Source organism: Barbatula barbatula, assembly GCF_947034865.1.
Source record: "Barbatula barbatula genome assembly, chromosome: 15".
Taxonomy (NCBI): domain Eukaryota; kingdom Metazoa; phylum Chordata; class Actinopteri; order Cypriniformes; family Nemacheilidae; genus Barbatula; species Barbatula barbatula.
Genome location: NC_136778.1, coordinates 4,591,680 through 4,614,674, shown reverse-complemented (window position 1 = coordinate 4,614,674; position 22,995 = coordinate 4,591,680). Strand labels below are relative to the sequence as shown.

Below are 22,995 nucleotides of genomic sequence, written 5' to 3'. Positions count from 1 at the left end.
GTTAACATCATAAAATAATAAATCATGTTTATAGAAAAAATATATTTTCAACAAATTTGTGAATATGACAAATTGCAGCCCAAGAAAAGGGTCTTTACAGATTCTTTAACTTACAATAGTTTTAATTATTTTGAAAAATTAAGAAGAATGAATTGAAATTACTGAGTTTAAATGCTTGACTTTATCGCAACCATTTTCTTCACCCTGGATCACAAACAGATCAGTGTACACTTAAGGAGGAGACCAAACCGGGGAAGCTGGTGCCCAGGCAACATGTCGGTTGCCGTGAAGCAGTTAAATTTGTTTTAAAAAGGCAGTTTGCAAGTGACTAAGGCCAGCCTTGTGCTCAGAGAAGGGCTTGAGATTGTGGCGGTTGCTGTTGTTTTCATTGTGTGCTTGGGACTCTGGGAGGGTATGAAACAACAATGCATATAATGCTGATTTTGGAACGGGTCCACCCAGCTTTTCCCAGGCTGGCCAGCCTTGGGAACCACTGATAGCATGGCACACCAGGGCTGGGCCCCTCTCGCCGGGCCCAGGGGCAGGGCCGCCCGCCTTCTCCAAGCAAGTATGTTTGGGATGAAAGGAATCCTTCCTCTTGCCTGGGAATTGCAGAAACATGCACAAAACACTCGTGTTAAGAAACGCACCACATTGCAGTCCGATGTTAGACCTGCTTGGTCACATTCACAGAAGGTGATGTGGCACGTAGCTTCACGCTGCCCACCGGCAGCCTCGACGGCAGCCGTATTCCGGATTTTGTTTTGTAGTTTTGCCTACTTTGAACTGATATCAGCAGCACTCGTTTTATCAGCCAAGGATGAAATGCAAAAACAGAGTCTGTGAAACGTTTTGTTTTCACCATTTCGAGTAAAAACACAACTCCTTGAGCTAGTGAAGGCATTAAACCAGGTGCTGCAGCAGAGCTCAACGGCACAGTTATGAGACTAAATGTATTTTGTTAGGGGTTTATGTAGGGTACTTTCAAAATGATTTCAACACTTTATATATCATGTGAAAGGACTGGCATACGAAAAACTTCTTAAGTGGGTTTTTCCATCATCAGGGGAGAACGAGGGAAAGTCCGGGTTGGCTTTAATTAGCCCTAATATACTTTTGGTCACACCTGGGAGAGCTGCAGCCTGCTCTGGGCTATGAGAGGCTGTTGACAGTTTGATTAGAGCTATCTGCAATGAGGACTAGATGTGGTGGGGTGTGTCAAAGGCAGTGGGTGATGGAGAAGTCCTCAATTCCCAGTCATTTTATATTCATTTCATAATAAAGGGAACTATAGAACATACAGGGAGATCAGAGCTACCTGTCGAACAAACAGGGAGATATAGCTGTCAGACATTTACTTATATTAGATTTCTCAGGTTTGTTAAATTCTGTATAAACACATATCTAATGTATGTTCTAAGGAAACCTTTGTTATTTTATATTCATATGGTAACATGTCCACCGTTGTCTTAAAAAAATGTACACTTTATTGATCGCTATCGGGGCATGTTGTCACAATGTACGGATGAGCTAAAGATGCATCTGTTTTTACAACTTCATCAAGTGGCAGGTAACACTTGTCTCTTTTATACAAAATAAATAGATTTTGATCAAATCTATTTTATATAAATGTAACTGTTTTTATAAGAGAGCACATCCCTCAGCGTACATGGGTGGTTGACAAATAAAAGGCACATGTGTTATATGGTGTGACATTTTAGACAATTTAGAAAGAAAACTAACAAGATATATCTCTACTATGGTATTTTACATATTAAATATAAATGTTAAAAATAAACAACATTTAAATAATTATTAATAATATTAAATTATATATAATATATAACAATATACATATTTAATATAATCATATATTATTAACAGTTTTTCTTCTACATTTTGGCTCTCACACCATAGGGCACGTGGTACGGATTTGTCAACTACCCTCACCCTCTCTTTGAACTCAGAAACAGAATGCAGTCACACGAAATATATTATACACTATATTGTACAAGTCATATCTTAGTACAGTCATATGTAAAAAAACAAAAGCGTCATGTGTCATGCTTTAGAGGTGGATTGTGGGATTGACGGTGGTGCAGGGAATGATTTGCACGCCCAAAATATTTCTTACAAAGCGTCCTGCTGTTATGATACATTATAGAACATTTACATTAAAAGTTCTAACAATGAGTCCCAAAAATAGTTGCAGAAATTAACGTGTGAAAGGTCATGAGCTGCCCTTCTTCACCACAGTACTTCTGGTATTTCTAGGGTTTTAGATCATGTTAGTTAAATTGGGCATACAGCAAACAAAGAATGCGGAGAATAGGGTTACGAGCTATGGCCGCAGTGGTGGGGGTGCCGCCTGGCTAGCGGTAACCTCCCAGTGGCAGGAGCTCTGCTGGCCTTCCCTGTGTTTCTGGCTGTCTCTCACATGGTGATTGGGTTTCAACTCAGGGCTCGGAGCTGTGGGAACGAGGCATCGCACTGGCGGCCTGCCTGGGAGACTGTGCTACGCTTCACCGGGGGGAAGGCACATGACATGGGGGGGGGGTTTGTGAGCCCAAACAATGTGCCGTCTTCACTGTTTAACCCAGGAAATTCACTACAGCTGGAACCTCCGACTGGATGAGGCGGCCATGTGTAAAAGTGTGTGTCTGTGTGTAAGCTTGTATATGTGCTATACGAGCTTAAATAACTCTATCATCTAAAAATATGTTTATTGAAACATATTCTAAAAGAAAATAATTCACTTTCTAACCAAATATGCAAATAAATAGTTCAAATGTGCAAATACATCATTTTATTAACACGGAATAATAAATCTAAAAACTCAAATATACATTTGAAAGTATTATTTTTTTAAATATAAACTAAAGACACAAATAATCTAGCAGATTTCTATCTTATTCTAAATTTAATTTTATAATGATTCAATGAAATAAAGTCTAAATTACAGTACTATACAATTTTTTTAAATTCATGTTTTACCTTTTTATTTTTTAAAGTGTTAATAGGATTTGGGCTGTAGAATGGTATGTGTATGTTAAAGGTTCTTTAAGGAACCATAACGTTCGACAAATAATATTTTAAGGAACTCTTTTGAAAAGTGTATTTTGTAAATTATTAATTGCAAAAATACAGTAACCCTCTTTAACTCTACCCAAAGAAAATAGTTACAATGATAATTTCAGGTTCATTGCTTTTAAGATTATGTAATGTACTACATTTCAAAACGTAGAGAATCTTATTTTAGCTTTTACGTAACAGTCACTTTGTTCTGCCTTTCCTTGATGAACCTTTCTAAATGCTTTTACATCCTCATGTGATCCCTGCCAGAAACCATTTACCTAGATTTGCAGTCTGTAGACTGCGGCCAAGCTCTGAAACACCGTAGCCTTTCGTGCGTAAAGTGTTTCTCACGCTTCTGGGGCCCTCGGGTGCCGAAGCCGGGCAGAGTCAATTATCAGAGGAATGAAGTTTGAGATCTCCGTTCGGTGGCTCGGGGCGTGTTTTCTTCCGTCGGTGGGTGTTCCCAAAGCAGGACGTGGGCGTGAATGCGAGTCTGAGGCCCCAGCCATTCGTGGGAAAGACGCGCAGAGGACTTTGGAGACTGTACCTAAGCGCACCGTATCACCATGAAGCGCCCGTGTGAGGACACCACGTCCGACAGCGACATGGATGAAACTATTGATGTGGGCAGCGAAAATAACTATTCTGGGTGAGTTTATATGGAGAACACCCATTGTGTGTTCATGCGTAACTGCACTTTTACGTGTTGCATCAGATCGTGTGCTGTCCTTTGGGAACGGGCATAATTAAAAATGAATAAATGATGATGTTTTCGGGAGTTATTTTTAGAAATAAGATAAACATTATATTAATATTGTATATGATGCTAAAGATGGTTTCAGGTGCTTTTAACTAGAATGTTGTTTAAATTGGGTAAATGTGTTTATAGTCATATAATATTACACAATGCTTTTATTCTTTGTGTATATAAAAACTGGTATTCTATAAAAAGTGATAGTGTTACTGACAATCTGAGTGTATGGTTTGCTGTAAAAGGAATAATGTAGAGATATATCAAATAATACTGTTTGTTAGTAAATAAATGTCAATAAAAGTTAGTCATTTATAAATTACCAAATTTCTTTTTTTTATGAACTTCAAACTCAACCTGACATGGTTTATGACTATACCATGAATTTATTTAGGATCATTATGGAATAAACGTCTACATAACAAATGCACATTTAAACAACTTAAATAAAACTAATATTTAAATTCATTCTTCCTAAAGTCAAAGCAGTGGATCATTTATAAGATGTGGCTCACCTACCACAACTTCCCAAGTTATGGCCAGAAAGAAGCGGAGAGGGGTAATTGTTTTTGTTAATATCCAATTTTATTTTTTATTTAATTCGATTTGAACTTCTATATGCATTTTTGATTTGCATTTTTGTTTATTTAAGCTGTTTTATATGCACTATTAAAATTATTTATTTTGAATTTTGACATTTAGATAATTGAGAAAAGACGAAGAGATAGAATAAATAGCAGTCTATCAGAGTTACGTCGCCTGGTCCCTACAGCATTTGAGAAACAGGTAAGTTTGTTTCATGTAACAAAATATTGTTAATAATAATGTACAAGGTTAGTCAAAAAAAGCTGCACATTGTTTCATCAAAGCTATTTTATCTTCTCATGTATCTTATTTCTTCTCTCAAGGGTTCGGCCAAATTAGAAAAAGCTGAAATACTGCAGATGACAGTGGATCATTTGAAGATGCTCCAGGCCACAGGAGGAAAAGGTACTTGTTTCTGGCTCCGCCTAACGCTGCAGTGAAATCTGAGCGTGAAGTTCCCTTTTGAGCAGATTAAAGTGGAAATCAGTGTTGATGGTAGGATTGAACTCGTGGGAAAGAAGTTGCAGGACAAAAGCAGCACTTGACCCTGAGATTTTGTTTGCTTTCATAAATCCATGGGAGGGTGTGGGGCCACATTCACAGGCTACACTGTTGGGGGTTTGGTAGCGTTTTCCAACGAGTGTTAAAGCTGATGCTTTGGGGAGTCAAAACAAACATACAAACAGGTCAGGTCACAACCCCCTTTGTGTTTGGGTTTAGCCGCTCGAGCACAGTGGGGCATGCAGTTGATGGACTTATAACACATGCCGTTGGCTTCATTAGAAACCATTTTTAGGATTTAAAGGCACAGTACATTAATATCCAAGTTTTCTTTCTTTTCCTCAGGATATTTTGATGCGCATTCCCTAGCCATGGACTTCATGAGCATTGGCTTTAGGGAGTGTCTCACTGAGGTGGCCCGATATCTGAGCTCGGTTGAAGGTCTGGACTCTAGCGACCCCCTCCGTGTCCGCCTGGTTTCTCACCTCAGCAGTTGCGCCTCGCAGAGAGAAGCGGCCGTCATGACCACGTCCATGGCGCATCACCAGCAGGCCATTCACCCGCATCACTGGGCCGCAGCCTTGCATCCCATTCCCGCTGCTTTCCTGCAGCAGAGTGGATTACCGTCATCGGACGGTCCCTCGGGCAGGCTCTCCGAGGTTCCTCAAAGAGGAGCGACCCTTCTGACCTCCTCCTTTACCCACAGTGACTCCGCTCTGAGAGCGCCTTCTACAGGAAGCGTCGCTCCTTGCCTGCCGCCACTGTCCACCTCCCTCCTTTCGTTATCGGCCACAGTCCACGCAGCGGCCGCTGCAGCCGCTGCGCAAACCTTTCCTATGTCGTTTCCCGGAGGGTTTCCGCTCTTCAGCCCAAGCGCAACGGCATCTTCGGTGGCTTCGTCTGCCGTGAGCCCGTCCGTCTCCACATCCACCTCTTCGCAACAGAGTAGCAGCAGTGGAAGCAGTAAACCTTACCGGCCTTGGGGAACTGAAGTGGGAGCTTTTTAAGTGTTGGATTTGCTCAAAGCTCTGGGTCTGGACGTCTTTGTACATATAGAGGAAAAAAACAGCTAGGGTTACTGCTGTGGTCTGAACCTTGAGATTTAACACGCTCCTGCACATGCAAAATAACTTTTGGGGAGACAAAAAAGTTAACTTCTCACTACATGGACATGGATTGCCATATTGAAAGAAGAACTTCCATGTGACTTCAAAACATCCTCTCACAAATCTCTCACTTTCTCATAGAGAACTGTTTCATCTGACCATACTGTTTCAACTTTGTGAAAAGGGCTAAACACTCACACTACTTAAATGCTGCATTTGACATGTGTATGCTTTGAGATTTTTTTGTGTGATTTTCACAAATGCTCATACACTAGCTTTGAAGTGAAGCTTGTTTCAAACCAAACCGAAGGTTTTGCAGATAATCACTAAAGTGAGGCGTGAATAGGTTTTTATAATCCATGATTTATCAATCCAGTTTGTAAATCTGTACATGTGTACGTTTGTAACTAGTCTACATTAAAATTAGACGAGTTCATTGCACTTCAATCACTACTGTTTCGGAAGGAGACTGGATCTTCTTCGTTTTACACAATAGGCCTACCGATCATTTCAAAATAACATTCACTAATACTCCTATGTGGGATTTTCTGTTGAATGATACTACTGTAACTTTGTTACCTTTTAATAACCCGTACTACGCTTTGTAAGATGTAACCCATTTTCTATGCAAAAAAAGAAGAAAAGAAACCGAAAGCGTGTTTTTTCATTCGAACACATGTTATAAAACCATCAATCCATTGGACTCCACCACAACAGATCCAGGAATGTTATGAGAGAAAGTCATTGTTTTCCCATAGCATGAGTTGTATGGTAGACAAAAACTATTTGTGTTCTTTTATGTGTTTTTCTAATAGTGCAAAAGAAACAAACAAAAGCAATTATAAGTGCCACTTCAACAGTTATAAATCAGTCAACAAACCTTAAAGCTTGTGTACGCATTTATCCAACCTACACAAACATGAATTCAAATAAGTTAACCATCGTGCACATTGTTCATAATGACCAGCATAAGTTGCATTTCTCAGTAGAAGCCAAAAACAACACATCTTATTTTGAATCCTGCCAAATTTGCTGAACCGACTTTTTAAGGACATTTAAGCTATTTTTATTAAATGTGCGCTGCTTTTTGAAGACAAGACTCCCCCCGAACGGTCCCTTAGGAGCAGCTCGAGTCAAAACGTGTGTAGCTTTTCTGGCGGGCGTGAACAAACCGCTGGCCCGGGTGCAATGGTGTTGGCCACATGAAAGCACAACAACACCAGTCACTCCTCCCCAAGATGGGTCTTTATACCGGCCTAATCCACTCCCTTTATGCTGGGGTCTGTTAGACAGATCTACATTAGTAAATCACTGTCACACCATTAAATTCCTTAAGAGAAAAAGTATCAGGATTTCCAAGTGAATGGGGATTAAGACAAACAGCGCCTGCTGCCCACCGACAATCATGGGAAAAGCGCGGGGCCATAAATCCACCGGTTAGCGGCTGGTTCTCACGCCGGGCCCCTGCCTTTGAAGTGGCCGTCATATATCAAGGGCGCACATGATCTCCCCAAAACATCACACAGGCACAGGCCGGTGTTGCGAACGTGGCCAGCAAGCCTGGAAGCTTCAGTATTTTCCGAGCATGAAAATGTTTCATTGGTTTATACGATCATATATCTGGTAAATCATATTTTAGGATGTAAGGAACAGCTAGTTTGCTGAACAATCATTTGACGGCAACATCAACATTATCTGGCACACACACATTCTCAAGAGAATGAAATACTAGTCTCACTTTCTTCAGATTGTCTAGGTGCAAATGAATCACATAACTGTGCATGAAATGAATTAAAAAGTGATAAAAGTCTTGCACAGTTCCTAAAGAGCATATATAGAGTATATAGATTTGTGTACCGACATCTTTGATGTACGTGCAAATCTAAATAGCGTAAACTTGTTCTACACCATTAGGTTTTTATATATTTCTATATTGTCGCTGTCCTTCTGAAACCTCATGTCCAAATTCGCTGTTTTTCAGGAAGTAGAAAACGTATTAAATAGTTACATACTGTGTTGTCAAAGTCAACAAGAACGTTTTAATATTGGTTAGATATAGATCCGTAGTAGGCCTATTGACATATCACACAACTTATACAACTACCAAAACTTATATTTAAACAATATTTACACAACACTTAGGGGAGAATTTGTGATGGGTAGCTAGAGTTCACAAGTGTAATACACTTTACGAGAGAAATGCTGCCATCTAGTGGGTAGAGTATTTTAAGGACCGTTCTTAATAAGATTCACTCGGCATTTGTGAAAAAAAACGATATTAAGAATCAATTAAGATGATTAACAATAACAAAAATGTACAAGATTGACAAGACTTTGTTTTCATTTCAGTTATTTTCGTTATTATAGTTTCGTCTTACCTGCCAGTACGTCACCGTCGTCGGACCAATCACAGCTTTGCGTTCCCGTCGCCTGCCAAAACACGGAAGTAGACAGCTACACAAGTACAAGTACAAGTACTCTAAGTGACACACACGTGTTTAAAGCGAAGTTTGTTTACCTTAAAAACACATTTCTTGTTTGCCGCTTGAATAGCTCCGTTCGGTGGGAACATTTTTAACAGTGCCAGTTGCTCTGTACCACGAAGAAACAAGCGAGTAAAAGAATCCTGACAAAATGAAATGAACGACCTAAAAAGCCTTTACTCTACCACACATCAAGAGATTAGTGAGTATGAAGTCCTTTAGATCTCAAGGGCGTCATGGATATGCAGTGGAGGTTTCACCTTTTCTGCCTTCTAAGGTCGCGTGCGCTTCATCTCAGTATTATGGAATAGCAGGTAATGTCATCTGTGTCTTGCATTTATTCGTGTAAGCATACACGAATGACATAAAGAAATCTATCACTAAACCATCTGCTTTGTCTTTTAGGATGTGGGACGCTTCTTGTGCTGGAGCAGACTGAAGACAATATCTCAGTTGTGAGGAGGTGATGTTTCTTTACTGTACATTATTACAGTTCATCTGCCTAAAACTGTAATGCAAAATTGATATGCATGATAGAAATAAAGACACACCTGAAAATGTACAAATGCCTGCCATCCACTGAATATTGGGACGTTGGGGCCAGTTGGGTAAAGGTCAGTCTGATGAAATTGATCATTCACTAAAGGTTGAAATGTTTTGGTCACCTGTGCAGCTTCGACTGGAACGATGGGCTCTTTGATGTGACGTGGAGTGAGAACAATGAACATGTTTTGGTAACGGGAGGAGGTGATGGATCATTGCAGATCTGGGACACGGCCAATCCTCAAGGTCTTCTGCAGGTGCTGAAAGGTCACACACAAGAGGTCAGTTTTGCTTGTAACTCCAAAAACAGCACATGTGAAAGCTGCTTGTTCTACTTTATTGCCATTTATACTTAATACCTTCTAACTGCACATTTTTTGGGGTTCACAGGTGTATGCGGTAGATTGGAGTCAGACGCGGGGGGAGAATCTAGTGGTGTCAGGATCATGGGACCATACAGCCAAAGTGGTGTGTTTTAGGAGAAACATTTTAAAAGATGCAAAAGGGGAAATCAAAAGTTATATAAAAGGCTTTTACTAGGGCTTGAAACATGGAAAAACAAAATGTGGCTACTGCTGAATCCACTGGAATCACAAGTCATTTAGTAATCAAACAAATAAAATAGATAGATGCCTTTTCCACATACTGATGTTATTGTTATTGAAAAACATTTCTTTCTTGATTATGATGTTTGTTTCTTCCACAGTGGGATCCTGAAAAGTGTCAGTTAGTAGGGTCCCTCCAGGGTCATGAAGGCGTCATCTACAGCACCGTCTGGTCTCCTAATATCCCAGCATGCTTTGCTTCAGCCTCAGGTGAGTGCAAACAGTGCACACACTAAAAAAATGCGCTTACATAAAAATACTTTTTTTATTGGGGCCGACATGATCTTCGGATCACCTACTGACACCTAATTTCAGTAACCCTTCTGTTCACCATTCATGAAATAAATTACTGGCTGACGGTGAATAATGGAATCGACAAATACAAATGCTCACTTCTGTATGATGCTTGCATGCATGTCGCAGAGTGTTCATTACAAAATGTGCCTTTAAAATTTCATTACAAGCTAATTATACAGTAGAGAGCATTGCATTCCGACGTATAATTTGAGAGCCTCTCCTCATATGCCATTGTCCTCCCCTCCTTTACAAAATATGCTAATAGAGCAGTTTTCTTTAACCTTAACTGGTAGTACCATCATTCATCCCTTGAGGTCAGCAGCGAACAATGAGTGTCCTCTTGAGCTTCCAGAAACTGTCTGTAAACCTTAAATTCACAAAATATTACCTTGCTTGTTTCGTTTGGATTTTTTTGTAGATTCATAACGCATTCATGTTATAAATCTTTAAAGAATCAACTGTTTTCCAATAGTTTGCGGTGTTTTGTTTGTGTGAGAAGTTTTCATGAGATTGAATGAATAATGTCATTCCAAACCTGATTCTTTCTTCTGTGTAACCCAAAAAAAGATATTTTGAGAAATGTGGTGGTTTTGTTTCTATACAATGGAAGCCAGTGGGGGCCAATGTTGTTTGTTGATAAATATTATTTATCAATACTCACGTGCGTAGAAGGTTTCTTGAAAGGTGCTCATTATTTGTCAGTCTCTATTGCATTTTATGCAAGAATAGTTTCTAGTCTAGGACTCACAGTGCAGGAATGCCAATGATGTTAATGACTACATATGAATGCATATACACACTTACAGCCCATCTATGGATCCCTGAAGGATCACATACATAAAATCTCGGCCATGTTCCTCTGGATTGAGTTCAGCCCTCCTCTGGAGCTGCTGATGGAGGACCCTTTTCTTCTGCTATTAAATGTTGACAGCACATGTGTAATGAGATGTGTCTGAAAATCGATACTAAATCCCAGCACCGTGGCAATGCTGAATATGATCATGGCGAAAAAGGCTTATGTGAAATGCCGCTTCAGCAAATATGCATAGGTTAGAGAAACAACCTTTTTTGAGTTAAAGGAAAACACTAGACTTTTTTTCTTTTCGTGGTTCCTAGCTTTCCAACTCCTAGCTTTCCATCTGCTTAAGATGGCGAGTTGTACCTGTAACAATCTGCATCGATTGAGGGTCGGTTTTAAAGAAATAGTTCACCCATAGATCGTTCCAAATCTGTAGTATTTTGTATATAGTATGTATTTTTCCTACTATGGCAGTAAATGGGGGACATGACTGACATTCTTCCAAATATCTTCCTTTGTGTTTAGCAGAACAAAGACATTAACACAGGTTTGGATGACAGGATTTTCATTTTGGAGTCAACTATCCCTTTAATGCATTAACATCCATTGTTTTTTAAATCTTGATGGGTATTCATTTTTGATGTTGTTTAAAGGGACAGTTCACACAAAAATGGAAATGTTATTACCGTTTATCCACCATCATATGGTTCAACACTTTTGAGATTAAGATTCTGGGCAAAAATGTAAGACACTCTAAATCACCATTCACTTTCATTATATGGAATAAAGATACAATAAAAGCGAATAGTGACTGAAATTGTCAATTCGGAGACTATCCCTTTAAATTCTCATTCTAAAGTATTGCATTTTGTTTCTACAAGATGAATAAATCAACAGCTTTATATTATTCAGACTTGGTTTTGCAAATTAATCTCATTCCGATTGTTAATGAGTTGTAAAATGTTCTTATGTTGATTTTCTATTTTTTGCCATGCGACATCTGCTCAACAGATGATATAATCAACTGAGACTATATGACTGACTCTCGCTTTGAAATAAGATTTCAGCACCTCTAGATAATCTGGGAACTCTTATCAGAGGTTCTACCTTTTCCCCTCTTTGTGCAGTTATAGCAAGAACTCTGACTTCTTTACCCAGAATGCATATCGCTCATACACCAACAATGTCAGCAAGATATCTATTCTACTTTAATTGAAGCTTTAGTGCCAAGAACGAGACACAAATCAAGTTATAATTAAACGTCTGCATTGAGGTCATTGCAGCTCATGCAAATGTTGACTTTTTTATCTTTACATCTACAAGACGTCCCTCACGCACATTTAAGATCTTTGTATGACTTCACAAGCTTTTTCAGTCTTAAAATCCTCTCAAATCTTCTAGCTTCAAACCGTAATCTGTAACTTTTACTTCTTTATCACCATCTCTGCTTAAAACCTGAAATTGCAGATTATGTTTTGTTGTTTTCTTTCCAAGCGAAATGACGATAAACTGACATTTCTTGCAATATTGCGCCGACTGTCTCTCACTGTGTACTGTATTGTACATGTTGGATTAAACCAGCCGTTAAGATGCATAATTGTTTCCGGCTCCACTTGCACTTTTTCTTGATGTCCATATGACAGCACATTACAAAAATGGAACCATGTTGGAGAACATTTAAAAAATAAATCCTACTTGAGAAATATTGTGCGTTTTTGTGTACAAACCTAATCTATTGCGTGTGTGCAGAACAGACAGGAATTCTCTGTGGGTCACGCATCAGCGCGCCTTTTTATTCCATCAGATACAGATCTCCAGATCAATAAATAGTCATGGCCATAAGCATCCTGAGATAATTAACCAAAGTAGATGTATTCATTTGAACTGTGATCTATGGCATGATCAATAAATGCAACATTTTTATGGTGCCGTGTTAAGCGTTTTGCAGTCAAGATTCATGGCCTCCATTGATCTTTGATATTGATTGTATATACCAGATACAGATTTCCATTTGAGCAATAAAATGATGTGGTGTCACGCAGTCTTTGAATTCAGTGGTCTTTATGATTAAAAATACAAATAGCAGATTGTCACACCAAGGTACTGTATTTTAGCTTGGGCCAATTTAACCAGCCTTGAGTTCCAAATCTTGAGCCTTTTCCTGCGTTTTGAGGTGAATCCCAATGTTGCAGAAGGTCAGAGACATCAAGTGTAAAGAGATTCCCTGTTGAAATCCATGGCCCGCCCAACCTTGGAGAACTGACGCAGTGTCTTGGCACAAAACAGGTCCCTCCCGCCCTGGGTCCATTCCTGCTGAGTGGCCCTTGAAATGAACGTTATGGTTCGGTAGAGAGTGCAGGCTGGGATTTTTTTTTTGAAGATCTAAATCTATGGCACATGAGACTTAAAGACCGGCAAAAGAGAAATCTGATCATTTTTTCTAAACACATCATAAATGTTAGAAATATATTACTGGAACACGTTACCAAGACTCAGCAGTATATGGTACTTAATTGTGGAGTTAAACCGTTAAAATTTTTTCACCAATTCTGTGTTCAGGTTTTTTCCCTAGCGGTATATGACAGTTGAGAAACGGCTGCTTTCCGCGAGTGGGTGTGGTTTCAGTGGCGACAGCCGACACGCCCCCAGCGTTTGAGAGCAGAGAGCCCTGCCTATTTTTCCAAGATTTTAACAACTTATTTTATTTAATTCTGTTTTTTTCTCCATTCAAATTTTTGTGTTGTGTGACAAACTCAGAACACATATTTGAATGTCACTTTACTCGGACTTTAAATCTCGTCTTTGTTGCTAGGGGATGGGACCCTGCGAGTTTGGGATGTGAAGGCAGGAGCGTGCAGGCTGGCCATTCCTGCGCACAAGGGCGAAATACTGAGCTGTGATTGGTGCAAATATGACCAGGTAAATATTCAAATTTGTGAGCAGCCACAAAGACTATTTAATGTAATTTGGGACAAATGTGAATTGAATGTCAGAATTTTGTTTTTCTCATTCTTTTGTATATTGTAAATATAATACGGTTATAATAAGTGCATGTGAATCTTCACAATCTGTTTAAGATATGAGGTTTGTTTAGATAAATGGTCAGATACATTTTTTGCTATATGTTGCAAAATAAGGGTAATATACAGTAGACACAATATGTAATATTCTGGCTTGCCGTTTGGAACTCAGCCATCTGTCATCTGAGGTGGAGTACAGTATAATAACTGTCTAGTTGTTGTATTCAGTTCATGCTGACTTTCCTTTGTGTTGTCAGAATGTTCTGGTCACCGGAGCCGTAGATTGCAGTCTTCGTGTGTGGGACCTGCGAAACGTCCGGCATCCTTTAGCTGAGATGATGGGCCATTCTTACGCAATCCGCAGAGTAAAGGTACATTTACGTTTTAGGATGAATCTTCACCCAAACATTTTAATTCTGTCATAATTTACTCACCCTCAAGTTGTTCCAAAGCTGTATACATTTCTTGGTTCTGATAAACACAGAGAAAGATATTTGGGGAAATGTTAGCAGCTAATATATCTGGGACATCATTGACTTCCATAGTAGGAAGAATTTTATATATTTTAGCAGAAATATCTTTTTTTTTGTTCTGTTGAACACAAAATTAGATATTTGAAAGATTTTCGGAAAGCAAACTTTAATATTTCCTTTTATTGTAGTCAATGATGTCCCAGAAATGTCAGGTGCTTATATTTAATAAGAGACATTTTTTTATTCAGGTTTGGATCATGGGTGAGCAAATGATTACAGAATTTTCTTTTTTGGGTGGAGTTTCCCTTTAAGTTCTTAAAGAGCCAGTGTGTAAAATTAAGCGACATGTAGTGGTGAGTTTGAGAGCTGCAACCAACTTGGAAGGCTGACAGAGAACTAAGATATCGTCATGTTTTCGCTTCTTTGCTGAAGGAGATAACATATTTAGGAAACACGCCATAGAGCCATTTGTCTGTTTAGGGCTACTTTAGAAACAACACAGCTAATTCCATTTAAGGGGACGCAAGGTGAATGTAGATGTGTGTTTCTGTGCTATGGATCTTCTTAAGTAAACGGTTTTCCTTAGGGATGTGTTTAATTAAACTGGACAAAACATGTGTACAGATTGGCACCATTTATGTGGATAACCCAGAGTTCAGTGTACCCTGCACCCAACTAATCTGATGCCTGTCACATGCCCCAAACACAGCCAGTTACCAGTCACAGCCTTGTGGGAAACTTGTAAACAGAAGCCACTGTTAAAAATTGTCATATGACATCTCCGCAACGATTTGCCTGAAGCTCTTACGCCAGTCGGAAGATGCCAAAACCTTCCATGCCAAATAATTCAATCTTGTATGATTCAGTGTTATAATATAAAAATGTCCAACAGTGTGAAAACCTCTAGAAAAAAACAAACAAAAACACTCTAGGAAAAAAGCAAATCATTTGCTAACCATTCATGAGCTTTTGAGGAAAAAACTGCTCCGGCAGGATCGGAAAAAAAGCTGTTTTAGGTTGATGGTTTTGCTCTGAGGGGTATAATACAGCAGAGCTGTGAACCGTGAGATTGTGTGTTGTTCAATGTCATCATATCATCAAATGGCTTTGAAATGATCACTGTGTATTTGTATTATATGATTATCGTGTCATTTTCGTTCTTTACACTTCCAACATCAGGGACATAGAGTTCTGGTCATTGTCTTCATCATTTAACGTTCTGCAGATTATGAAAAAACTCTCCTGCTCACGAGAAGGGAATATCTGAGTCTATTATTTCTTGTTCATTAAGTTAAGATTTTAAAGGGTTAGGCAGTGTGAGAGTTCATTAATAGATAGATCTCAACAATCTTATTTTCAAAGTTGAGATCTTTGGAAGAATGCTGATAACCAAACAGTTCTTGGCCAGCATTTACTATTGTAATACAGAGTGCTTGTTTAAGATGTCAGCATGTTTCGACTTCAGTACGTCTATTGCAATTGTTCATTAACTTCTTTCATTTGTCTTTTCTAGTTCTGCCCATTATACCAGACCGTTTTGGCTTCCTGCTCATATGATTTCACAGTCAGGTGAGTGAAATGTTCATCTTTGTTGTTTTTTTAAACCATGAAAGATTAAAAGCCTTTTTGAACCGATAGGAAGGACTGCGCCACACTGTTTAGTTTTACTGGATCAATTATCATTTTGTCTCTTTCCTCCGGGTGTTCACTTCCTTCACAAAGATGATTATAAAGATCTTACATCTGCTTACAATCGACACTGAGCTCTTAACAGGAATATTGTAATTTTCTTTCTGAAATGAAACATCATTCATCAGAAAACTCTCACACTGTGGGATTTCTCATTTCTAAAGACCTTCTCTATAATCTTTTGGGTGACCTATCGAAATGTACTCAGCCATATAATATGCCAAGTGACATTTAGATGACAGTATTCATATTTCTAAATGGTAGTGTTTTTCTCTTGATGAATGGTGAAGTCTGCAGTGCTGGCAAGATGACAAGTAATGCTTCCCATTGCTATTAAATACGGTTGTAAAACCCATTGATCTCATTTTAGGGTAGAGTGCTTTATAACCGTTGCGGACGTTAGTTCATTGGTTTAGCGTGTGGTTGTGTTTTTATCGAGTGTGGAGCTCTTTTTCGCATCGGCTCATGTAATCAGAAGTCACTGTAGCCAGGCAAACGTCACTGCTTTTCAGCACAGAGATCTCATCTTTGATACTAAACCGTTCTTGAGGGCTTCATTCTTTTGGAACTGCCTGACCTAGTGGATAAAACTGGATGAAAAAACATAGATTTTCTTCGATTTAATGTAAATTTTCTCTCCTTATCTCAAAAACAGCTAATAGAAATGAAATCTGACATGGCACTGCAGATTAGAACGCTTTTATAATGCTGTCAGATATATATTTCTCATTTCTGAGTCATGTAGTCTTGAAGAAAAGTGTTAGATTAGGCTGTACCACAGAATATTATTAAATATTTAGGAAATAAAGTCTGTAAAACATGCAAAATGTAGTAACTTTTGAAGTTACGCACTTATAAGTCATAAAATGATATTTTAAGTACGATATTAAGCATAGTGAGAACTATGTTTCATAAGATGAATGTGCAAGGATGCCAATAACTATTTATATAGAGGAAAATAATTTATTTGCTAATTCCTAGTCCCACCAATAAAAGTACAATTGAACCAAATATGAGCCATACGTTTCTCCATTTAAACCCTTTTAAATGCTCTTCCCCTTCATGAAGTGTACATTGTTACAGACATTGGGTTGAGTGACCGATGTCAAACGATTAATAACAATTAACGGCATCCAGAATAAAAGTTTGTGTTTACTGTGCATATTAATTGTGTACTTATAAACACAAAACATGCTTATACATGTGTATATATATTTAGAAACTATTAAGATGTATTTATTTATTATTACCAATACTTGATATTATATTTTAACATTTATAAATGTTTGTATTTTTCTGAAATATATGCACGTATGTGTTTATAAAAACAAAAAAATATGCACAGTACACAGATATATTTTATGTAAATGCAAACTTTTATTCTGGATGCGATAAATTGCTGGTCAGCCCTAGTTGTAATTGTATCGTGTAAAATGGCAGCCCTGTCATAATTCATAAAGCAGACAATGGTTGGATGTCTTTCAGAGTGTTGTCTCGGGTCAATTGATCAGGTTTTCCACTGACTGTTATCTGAAGAAAGATCACTGAAAGTGCTCTATCTGTACTGACAACCTTTGAAAATGAGAATTGACTTTGTGAAGCCGTTGCTATAAACGGTCTTGTTAGAGGTGAGTTTGATTTTCCTGCAGGTGGTGATTGTCACCTCGTGGTTAAAACATGATGTGTTTATCTAAGCCCAGGGGCTTGTGTTTCCAAATTTACTCACGAATGTCAGTCACGAAAATTGGCATTGCCAGTTTGTACGATAATGATTAAAAGGTTAATCGGACTGTCTAGAGATCTTTATTAACCCTTGATCTAAAGCGTTTGCTTAAATGTTCGAAATTAGTTTTGACTTTTAACATGTCACATTTTCTCAGATAAGTTCCCTTGCATAAGTTTCAACCGCAATCTTGTTAGCAGACTCGGCTCATTTAACATGAATTATAGGCAATTAACTTTAGAACTAGACTTTGTGGTTTTGCTCCCATAGAAATCAATTCTTTAAAACCGGAAATTTGTTGTTTGAACAGAGTGGTAACTCGTAATTCGCAATTAATCTCACCTTCAAGCTTTACAAATTGATGCAAACCGGAAATAATTTCCCGGTTATAATAAAAAGGAATCTGCTTTGTTCGCTTGCGGCTAAAAGGTGTTTATTTAAACACAAAACCTTTTTGAAGGCTTGACGTTCAGGGAGCAGAAGAGCCACCTGCTGCCACACACACTTTGCTATTTACCTAACCCGGTCCTCTCATTCGCTCTTTGAGCTCTGTCACTTCTGTTTTAAAGGAGATATGATGTCCTCTTTCATACCCAACAGCTGCCTTTTCTGAGTTGCTATGACGGCACTTCATACTTACGTGCTGGTACTGTACCGAGTACAATGGGAAAATGATGTCGCGGTGTGTGCATTATTTAACAACTAGGCAGGGATGTTGATTTTTCTCTATTGTTCTCTTCTTTGTATTGGGAACTTTTCTCAATTCAGAATTTCTCAGATTTCTCTGTATTCGTAACTAGTTATGATTTTATAACATGTCTTGTTTTAAAGGTAAGTGGATCAGATACATTTCAAACTTTACAATAACTGTCTGTTGAACCTCAGGAGTGACTAAAGTCATTCAGTTGCAATGTGAGAGACCGTCAGCATGACAAGACACATGGACACTGTGATGATAATCTAGGTTATCGCTTAAAATGTTGTTTTGAACTTTTCCTAAGTACGAATATTACTGTTATATTGCTAAAAAGGGTACATGAACTTGCTTTCTTTGCAGTATTTGAAGTCTGAAACAACAGAATATATTTTCTGTTATTTTGATCCGTTTCCCTGTTTTAATTTTCTTCAAATAGAAACAATATTTTTAATAAAAATTTGGGGGAAATATTATAATTAGTTCACAGAATGAAACAAATATGATTAGGCTGTCACGATCAGTTTCTCAATGATTTAACGTCGCACATCCCCTTTAACACGCACCAATTGTATTGATGGCACTTTGGTGTTTTACATGTCTTTATAAAAACCTCCGTACCCCAAGTCTCCCCCGTGCGCTTATAAATAACATCTTTCAGTTGTGCTGTACGGCAACGTTAGTATTAATGCAAGCCTAATGTTTTCCTATAGCCAGGGAGGTTTTTTTGCAGAGAGGTGATTTAATTACATTTGCTGAATGGATCATTCAGGCCCTGGTGAGCCAGGGCTGCGTCAGGGCTTTGAGCCGCAGGGCCGTCAGAAAAGACAAACGGCCGTTCAATTAGCATGATTGCCTTCTGCTGTTCTGCATTCACAGATTCTGGGATTACTCCAAGAACCAGGCGCTGCTGGAAACGCTCGAGCATCACTCTGAGTTTGTGTGCGGCCTGGATTTCAACCTGCACGTCCCCAACCAGGTAAACCAGCAAACTTGCTCGTAGCGCTTTGACGTGGGGGGTGACGTCCCAGGCATTGATGATAGTTCTAGCTGTATTCACAATTTTTGTGCTTTGACACATTGAGCAATGGCACCTTGTGTTGGCAATGTAAGTTTGAATCCAGTTAACCATTTTCTTTTTAGTTGTCTCTCATTGTCCTCTCAATAAAAGCGATAAACACCCGAAAATAGCAACTTTTAAGATGTGAGATATATTACGGCTTTATTTTAGAAACTCCCTCAGTCATAGAAAAAGTGTATTTCTTTTTTTTTTAAGTTGGAAGCCATTTCAGGGAAAATATCAAGAAACACATCGTATATCATCACAAGATAGACTTGTTTCATAGAGCTGTATCACACAGTCCTGTCACTGTGTAAACGTTCCACTTGACTGAAATCCGTTCTGATGGAACAACATCTCTTAACCGAGAAACTTGAATCAATATTTTCCACACTCCCTCCGAAGCTCCGTTCATTTCTTTTAACACGTACTATAAAGTCTGGTCTTTCTGAAATGACACCTGAAATGTCTTTCTGTCTCGCGAACAATCACGTCAGCCTTTGTTCGGCGAGCATGTACATGGAAGGGATCACGTAGAGTAATACAGTGATGACGGCACTCGGCTCATTGAGATGTGGGCTGCAGTCCTCTGGGGATCGGCTCCTGTCTGCTGCCAGCACTCACTGTGATGAATAAAAGTGAGAGCGGTCAATGAGCCATCACTGAGCTGACGGGGTGGTCACCATTTTTAAATTGGCACATCTTCTTTAAAGCCCAATTTGTCAGTTTCAGAGAATACAATAAACTTTGGTGTATCAAAATTTCAATTTTTAGCTGAATCCCCTATTTTTTGTCCAATCCTGTTTTGCATTTATTAAAAGAAGAGATATTCTTCAAAAATTGCATTGTCAACCTTGAGCAACCTTATCTTTTTAACTGTAGTTTTTGTACATTGATTCCCTTTAGCCATTCCCATTCAGCAATATAAATGCCTCGCTCTTGCCTTCACATCTCATTTTGGTAATGTAGTCTCCAATAAATCTTAATACACTTTTGGAAAGCTTTTAAGCTCACACAGAGGTCTTGCCAGTTTTGGAGTATTTGGTATCTTATAAGATGCGATGTCTCCTACGCTTAGGGTGCACGACTGGAGGAATGACAGAGATGTGCTGCACTGCATGTCAGGGCCAAAGTGCCGGGGTGGAAAATTATGTATAGATTGTGCCTTATTGTTACATTCGCATGTAGAGTCAATGCGGCTGTTGGCAGGCTGCAGGTGTCGTGGGATGTTCTCGCAAGGCGAGGGTAAGAATTGTGAAGAGCTTTTTTTTGTACCGCAGTCTCCCTGTTCCCTGCCAACAATAAATACACCTACACACACACACGCACCATCTTCTGGGGCCTTCCTATTTGGTGTCAAGACTAATGTACATACCCATAAGTTCATTGTTAAATACACATATACAGTACTGGCCAAAAGTAGGAGATGCCAGCGTAGCCATTGGTCGATTATTCAGGTGAGTAATTGACCTGGGCGGTTTACAAATTTACCCCAATTAACCCACACACAGTACATCGGCCCCCTCACAAACCTCCCTACATAATTCACATCTGCTTGATGGATCACCTTCTTCCAGTTTTACACACCACACTGAACATCCGTACAGCCCTCAAACGCAGTAATTATACTTCATAAGAAGTAGCCAGGATCCACCCACAGCAGGTGATGCATCATCACTTCACTGTTCACGCTTTTTGACAAGGAGTTTGAATTTCTTTCTATAAAAGAACATGTGTTCTCATAATAGATATTGTTTCTGAGATGAGCAGAAGCAAAGTAACAAAATCGCATTATTGCGCTCTGCCTCCGGTTAAGCCCAACAATGTGTTATCAGCTGACCACCCGTTCGCATCCTGTGTCACCCGCTACTTTTAGAACCCAGCACTCCGTCTCCTGCACCGCTGCCTTCAGTTTCTCTTCTGCATATTGCAGTTAAGTAATTAATGGAGGACTTGTTCCTCTCAATGGCAGCAGGAGTGCTCTGAATTAATGAGAGATACAGACTGCAATAAAACAAAACTGTGCATTGCTCTCATATTGTGTTGAATAGCCTCAGGTGGGGATGTTAGGGGGAACTGTGCCTTTTGAAATTTAATGGAAAGGGACAATGTATCAAATTAATATGAAATATTAAGGATGTGTGTGCGATCCATGCTATAAACATTAACAACCATCCGAAATTAAATGTAACGTTTCAGAAAACGCATTTTAAGTTTGTTTAACATATATTACACATTAAAATGTTTATCAACAAATCTGTTTCATACATTTGTGTAGCTTCGATGCTATAATTTAAGTATGTATGTTATTTGTCATACATTTTAGGGTTAGTTTATAACAAAGTGAACTTTAAACAAAGCTTCTGTGCTCTCTGTTTTTGGCAATTTGTTGGCAACAGCATTTGTGTCCTTTACTTGAACAAAAGAAGTCTTTGAAGCATCATCAAACAAAATAAATGTGCTCACTCAGGTGCCCAGTTTCGCTTGCTCATTGGAAGAGAAACATCATTATTGTGCATTTCGAAAAAAAAGCAGCATATGCACACAAGTCAATCTCCTTGTTTTCTAATATCAAGGGTGCGTTCTCAGCATCACTAAAGCAGCAGAGTGAAGCAAGCAGGGGTCTTAATTTTACCCCTGTGACTCGGTTGTTGTGCTGAGACCATAAGCTATCTGCTTTTCATTCATTTGAATTATAGTATAGCTTGCATTTTTATTCTCAGCTAACTAAAGTGATACACTTGTTTTAATTATGTGACTGAATTGCTTTCACAGGTTGTGGACTGTTCTTGGGACGAGACAGTAAAGATCTACACCCCTTCATGCCTGACCTCCTTATAGAGCTTGGTGCACTGTGGGAAGACAATGCGTAAGATACGGCTGTGTTTCAATCATGGGTGCAGAGTTTGCTAAGATTTCAGTGCGCTTTTCCTAATAATGCCATTAAAGCAAGCCGAAGGACTCATCTGGAGAACAAACAAGGATGTAATCTCAGTGTAGAAATTTCTATATTGAGGGTTTTGCGTTTTTTGTTGTTGTTTAAAATCAAACTAAAACGTGAGTGCCTTTTCGCTTAAAGTTGGTGGTCACATTAATGCATACTGTTTGCCTTCTGTGTTATTTTGTTAAACTGATAAGGCAATGCCACCTGTCAGTCACAGCTGTGGTGAAATCTTATTTTGACACACACTCAGACGTTATTACGAATGGATATGTTAACAAACTCACATGTCTGGAACATCATGGCACTGAATAATTGTGTGATTTTATCATCGTACTTTTTTAGCCAAATTGTACAATTTTGTAAATATACAAACATTAAAAATACACAGATAATGTACAGCCATTTTTAAAGCGTTATCAATTGGGAGGTGTTAACTGAATGACCTTGAATCGCCGAAACTCATATAAAGCATGTGCAACTGTAAACAATGTTTTGAAGCTCAGACTTGAGTTAACCATGTTCCATGCTGAAGCACTCTTTAAAACAACCTAACATAACCTTCATCATTCACAGAAGTCTCTGTTGCACAAATGTTTCTTGTTTTGTAGAAAAGGGGTTAACAAAGTACAGAAATAACTAAAGGTAAG

At 38.7% G+C, this 22,995-nt stretch overlaps 2 protein-coding genes across 2 annotated transcripts; both read left to right on the top strand.

Moving 5' to 3' along the window:
- Window positions 1-3,586: 3,586 nt before the first annotated feature.
- On the top strand, window positions 3,587-6,901 carry hey2 (hes-related family bHLH transcription factor with YRPW motif 2). The gene is made up of 5 exons (XM_079474099.1): window positions 3,587-3,724; window positions 4,307-4,385; window positions 4,529-4,612; window positions 4,735-4,816; window positions 5,258-6,901. The coding sequence occupies exons 1-5, from the start codon at window positions 3,642-3,644 to the stop codon at window positions 5,917-5,919; spliced, it is 990 nt and encodes a 329-aa protein (XP_079330225.1). The 5' UTR covers window positions 3,587-3,641; the 3' UTR covers window positions 5,920-6,901.
- A 1,534-nt stretch (window positions 6,902-8,435) lies between these two features.
- pex7 (peroxisomal biogenesis factor 7) lies at window positions 8,436-22,910 on the top strand. Its single transcript, XM_079474661.1, has 10 exons — window positions 8,436-8,815; window positions 8,907-8,964; window positions 9,175-9,325; window positions 9,435-9,512; window positions 9,751-9,859; window positions 13,558-13,664; window positions 14,023-14,136; window positions 15,752-15,807; window positions 19,224-19,323; window positions 22,180-22,910. Exons 1-10 carry the CDS (start codon window positions 8,710-8,712, stop codon window positions 22,243-22,245), a joined length of 945 nt encoding a protein of 314 aa, XP_079330787.1. The 5' UTR covers window positions 8,436-8,709; the 3' UTR covers window positions 22,246-22,910.
- The last annotated feature ends 85 nt before the right edge of the window (window positions 22,911-22,995 follow it).

Excerpts from the sequence above, each read along its gene's own strand:
- hey2 (XM_079474099.1), top strand. The coding sequence starts at position 3,642 with ATGAAGCGCCCGTGTGAGGACACCACGTCCGACAGCGACATGGATGAA. Across the intron at positions 4,386-4,528 it reads CCAGAAAGAAGCGGAGAGGG|ATAATTGAGAAAAGACGAAG; the intron begins GTAATTGTTTTT and ends TTTGACATTTAG. Across the intron at positions 4,817-5,257 it reads CCAGGCCACAGGAGGAAAAG|GATATTTTGATGCGCATTCC; the intron begins GTACTTGTTTCT and ends TCTTTTCCTCAG.
- pex7 (XM_079474661.1), top strand. The coding sequence starts at position 8,710 with ATGAAGTCCTTTAGATCTCAAGGGCGTCATGGATATGCAGTGGAGGTT. Across the intron at positions 9,860-13,557 it reads ATGCTTTGCTTCAGCCTCAG|GGGATGGGACCCTGCGAGTT; the intron begins GTGAGTGCAAAC and ends CTTTGTTGCTAG. Across the intron at positions 13,665-14,022 it reads ATTGGTGCAAATATGACCAG|AATGTTCTGGTCACCGGAGC; the intron begins GTAAATATTCAA and ends TTGTGTTGTCAG.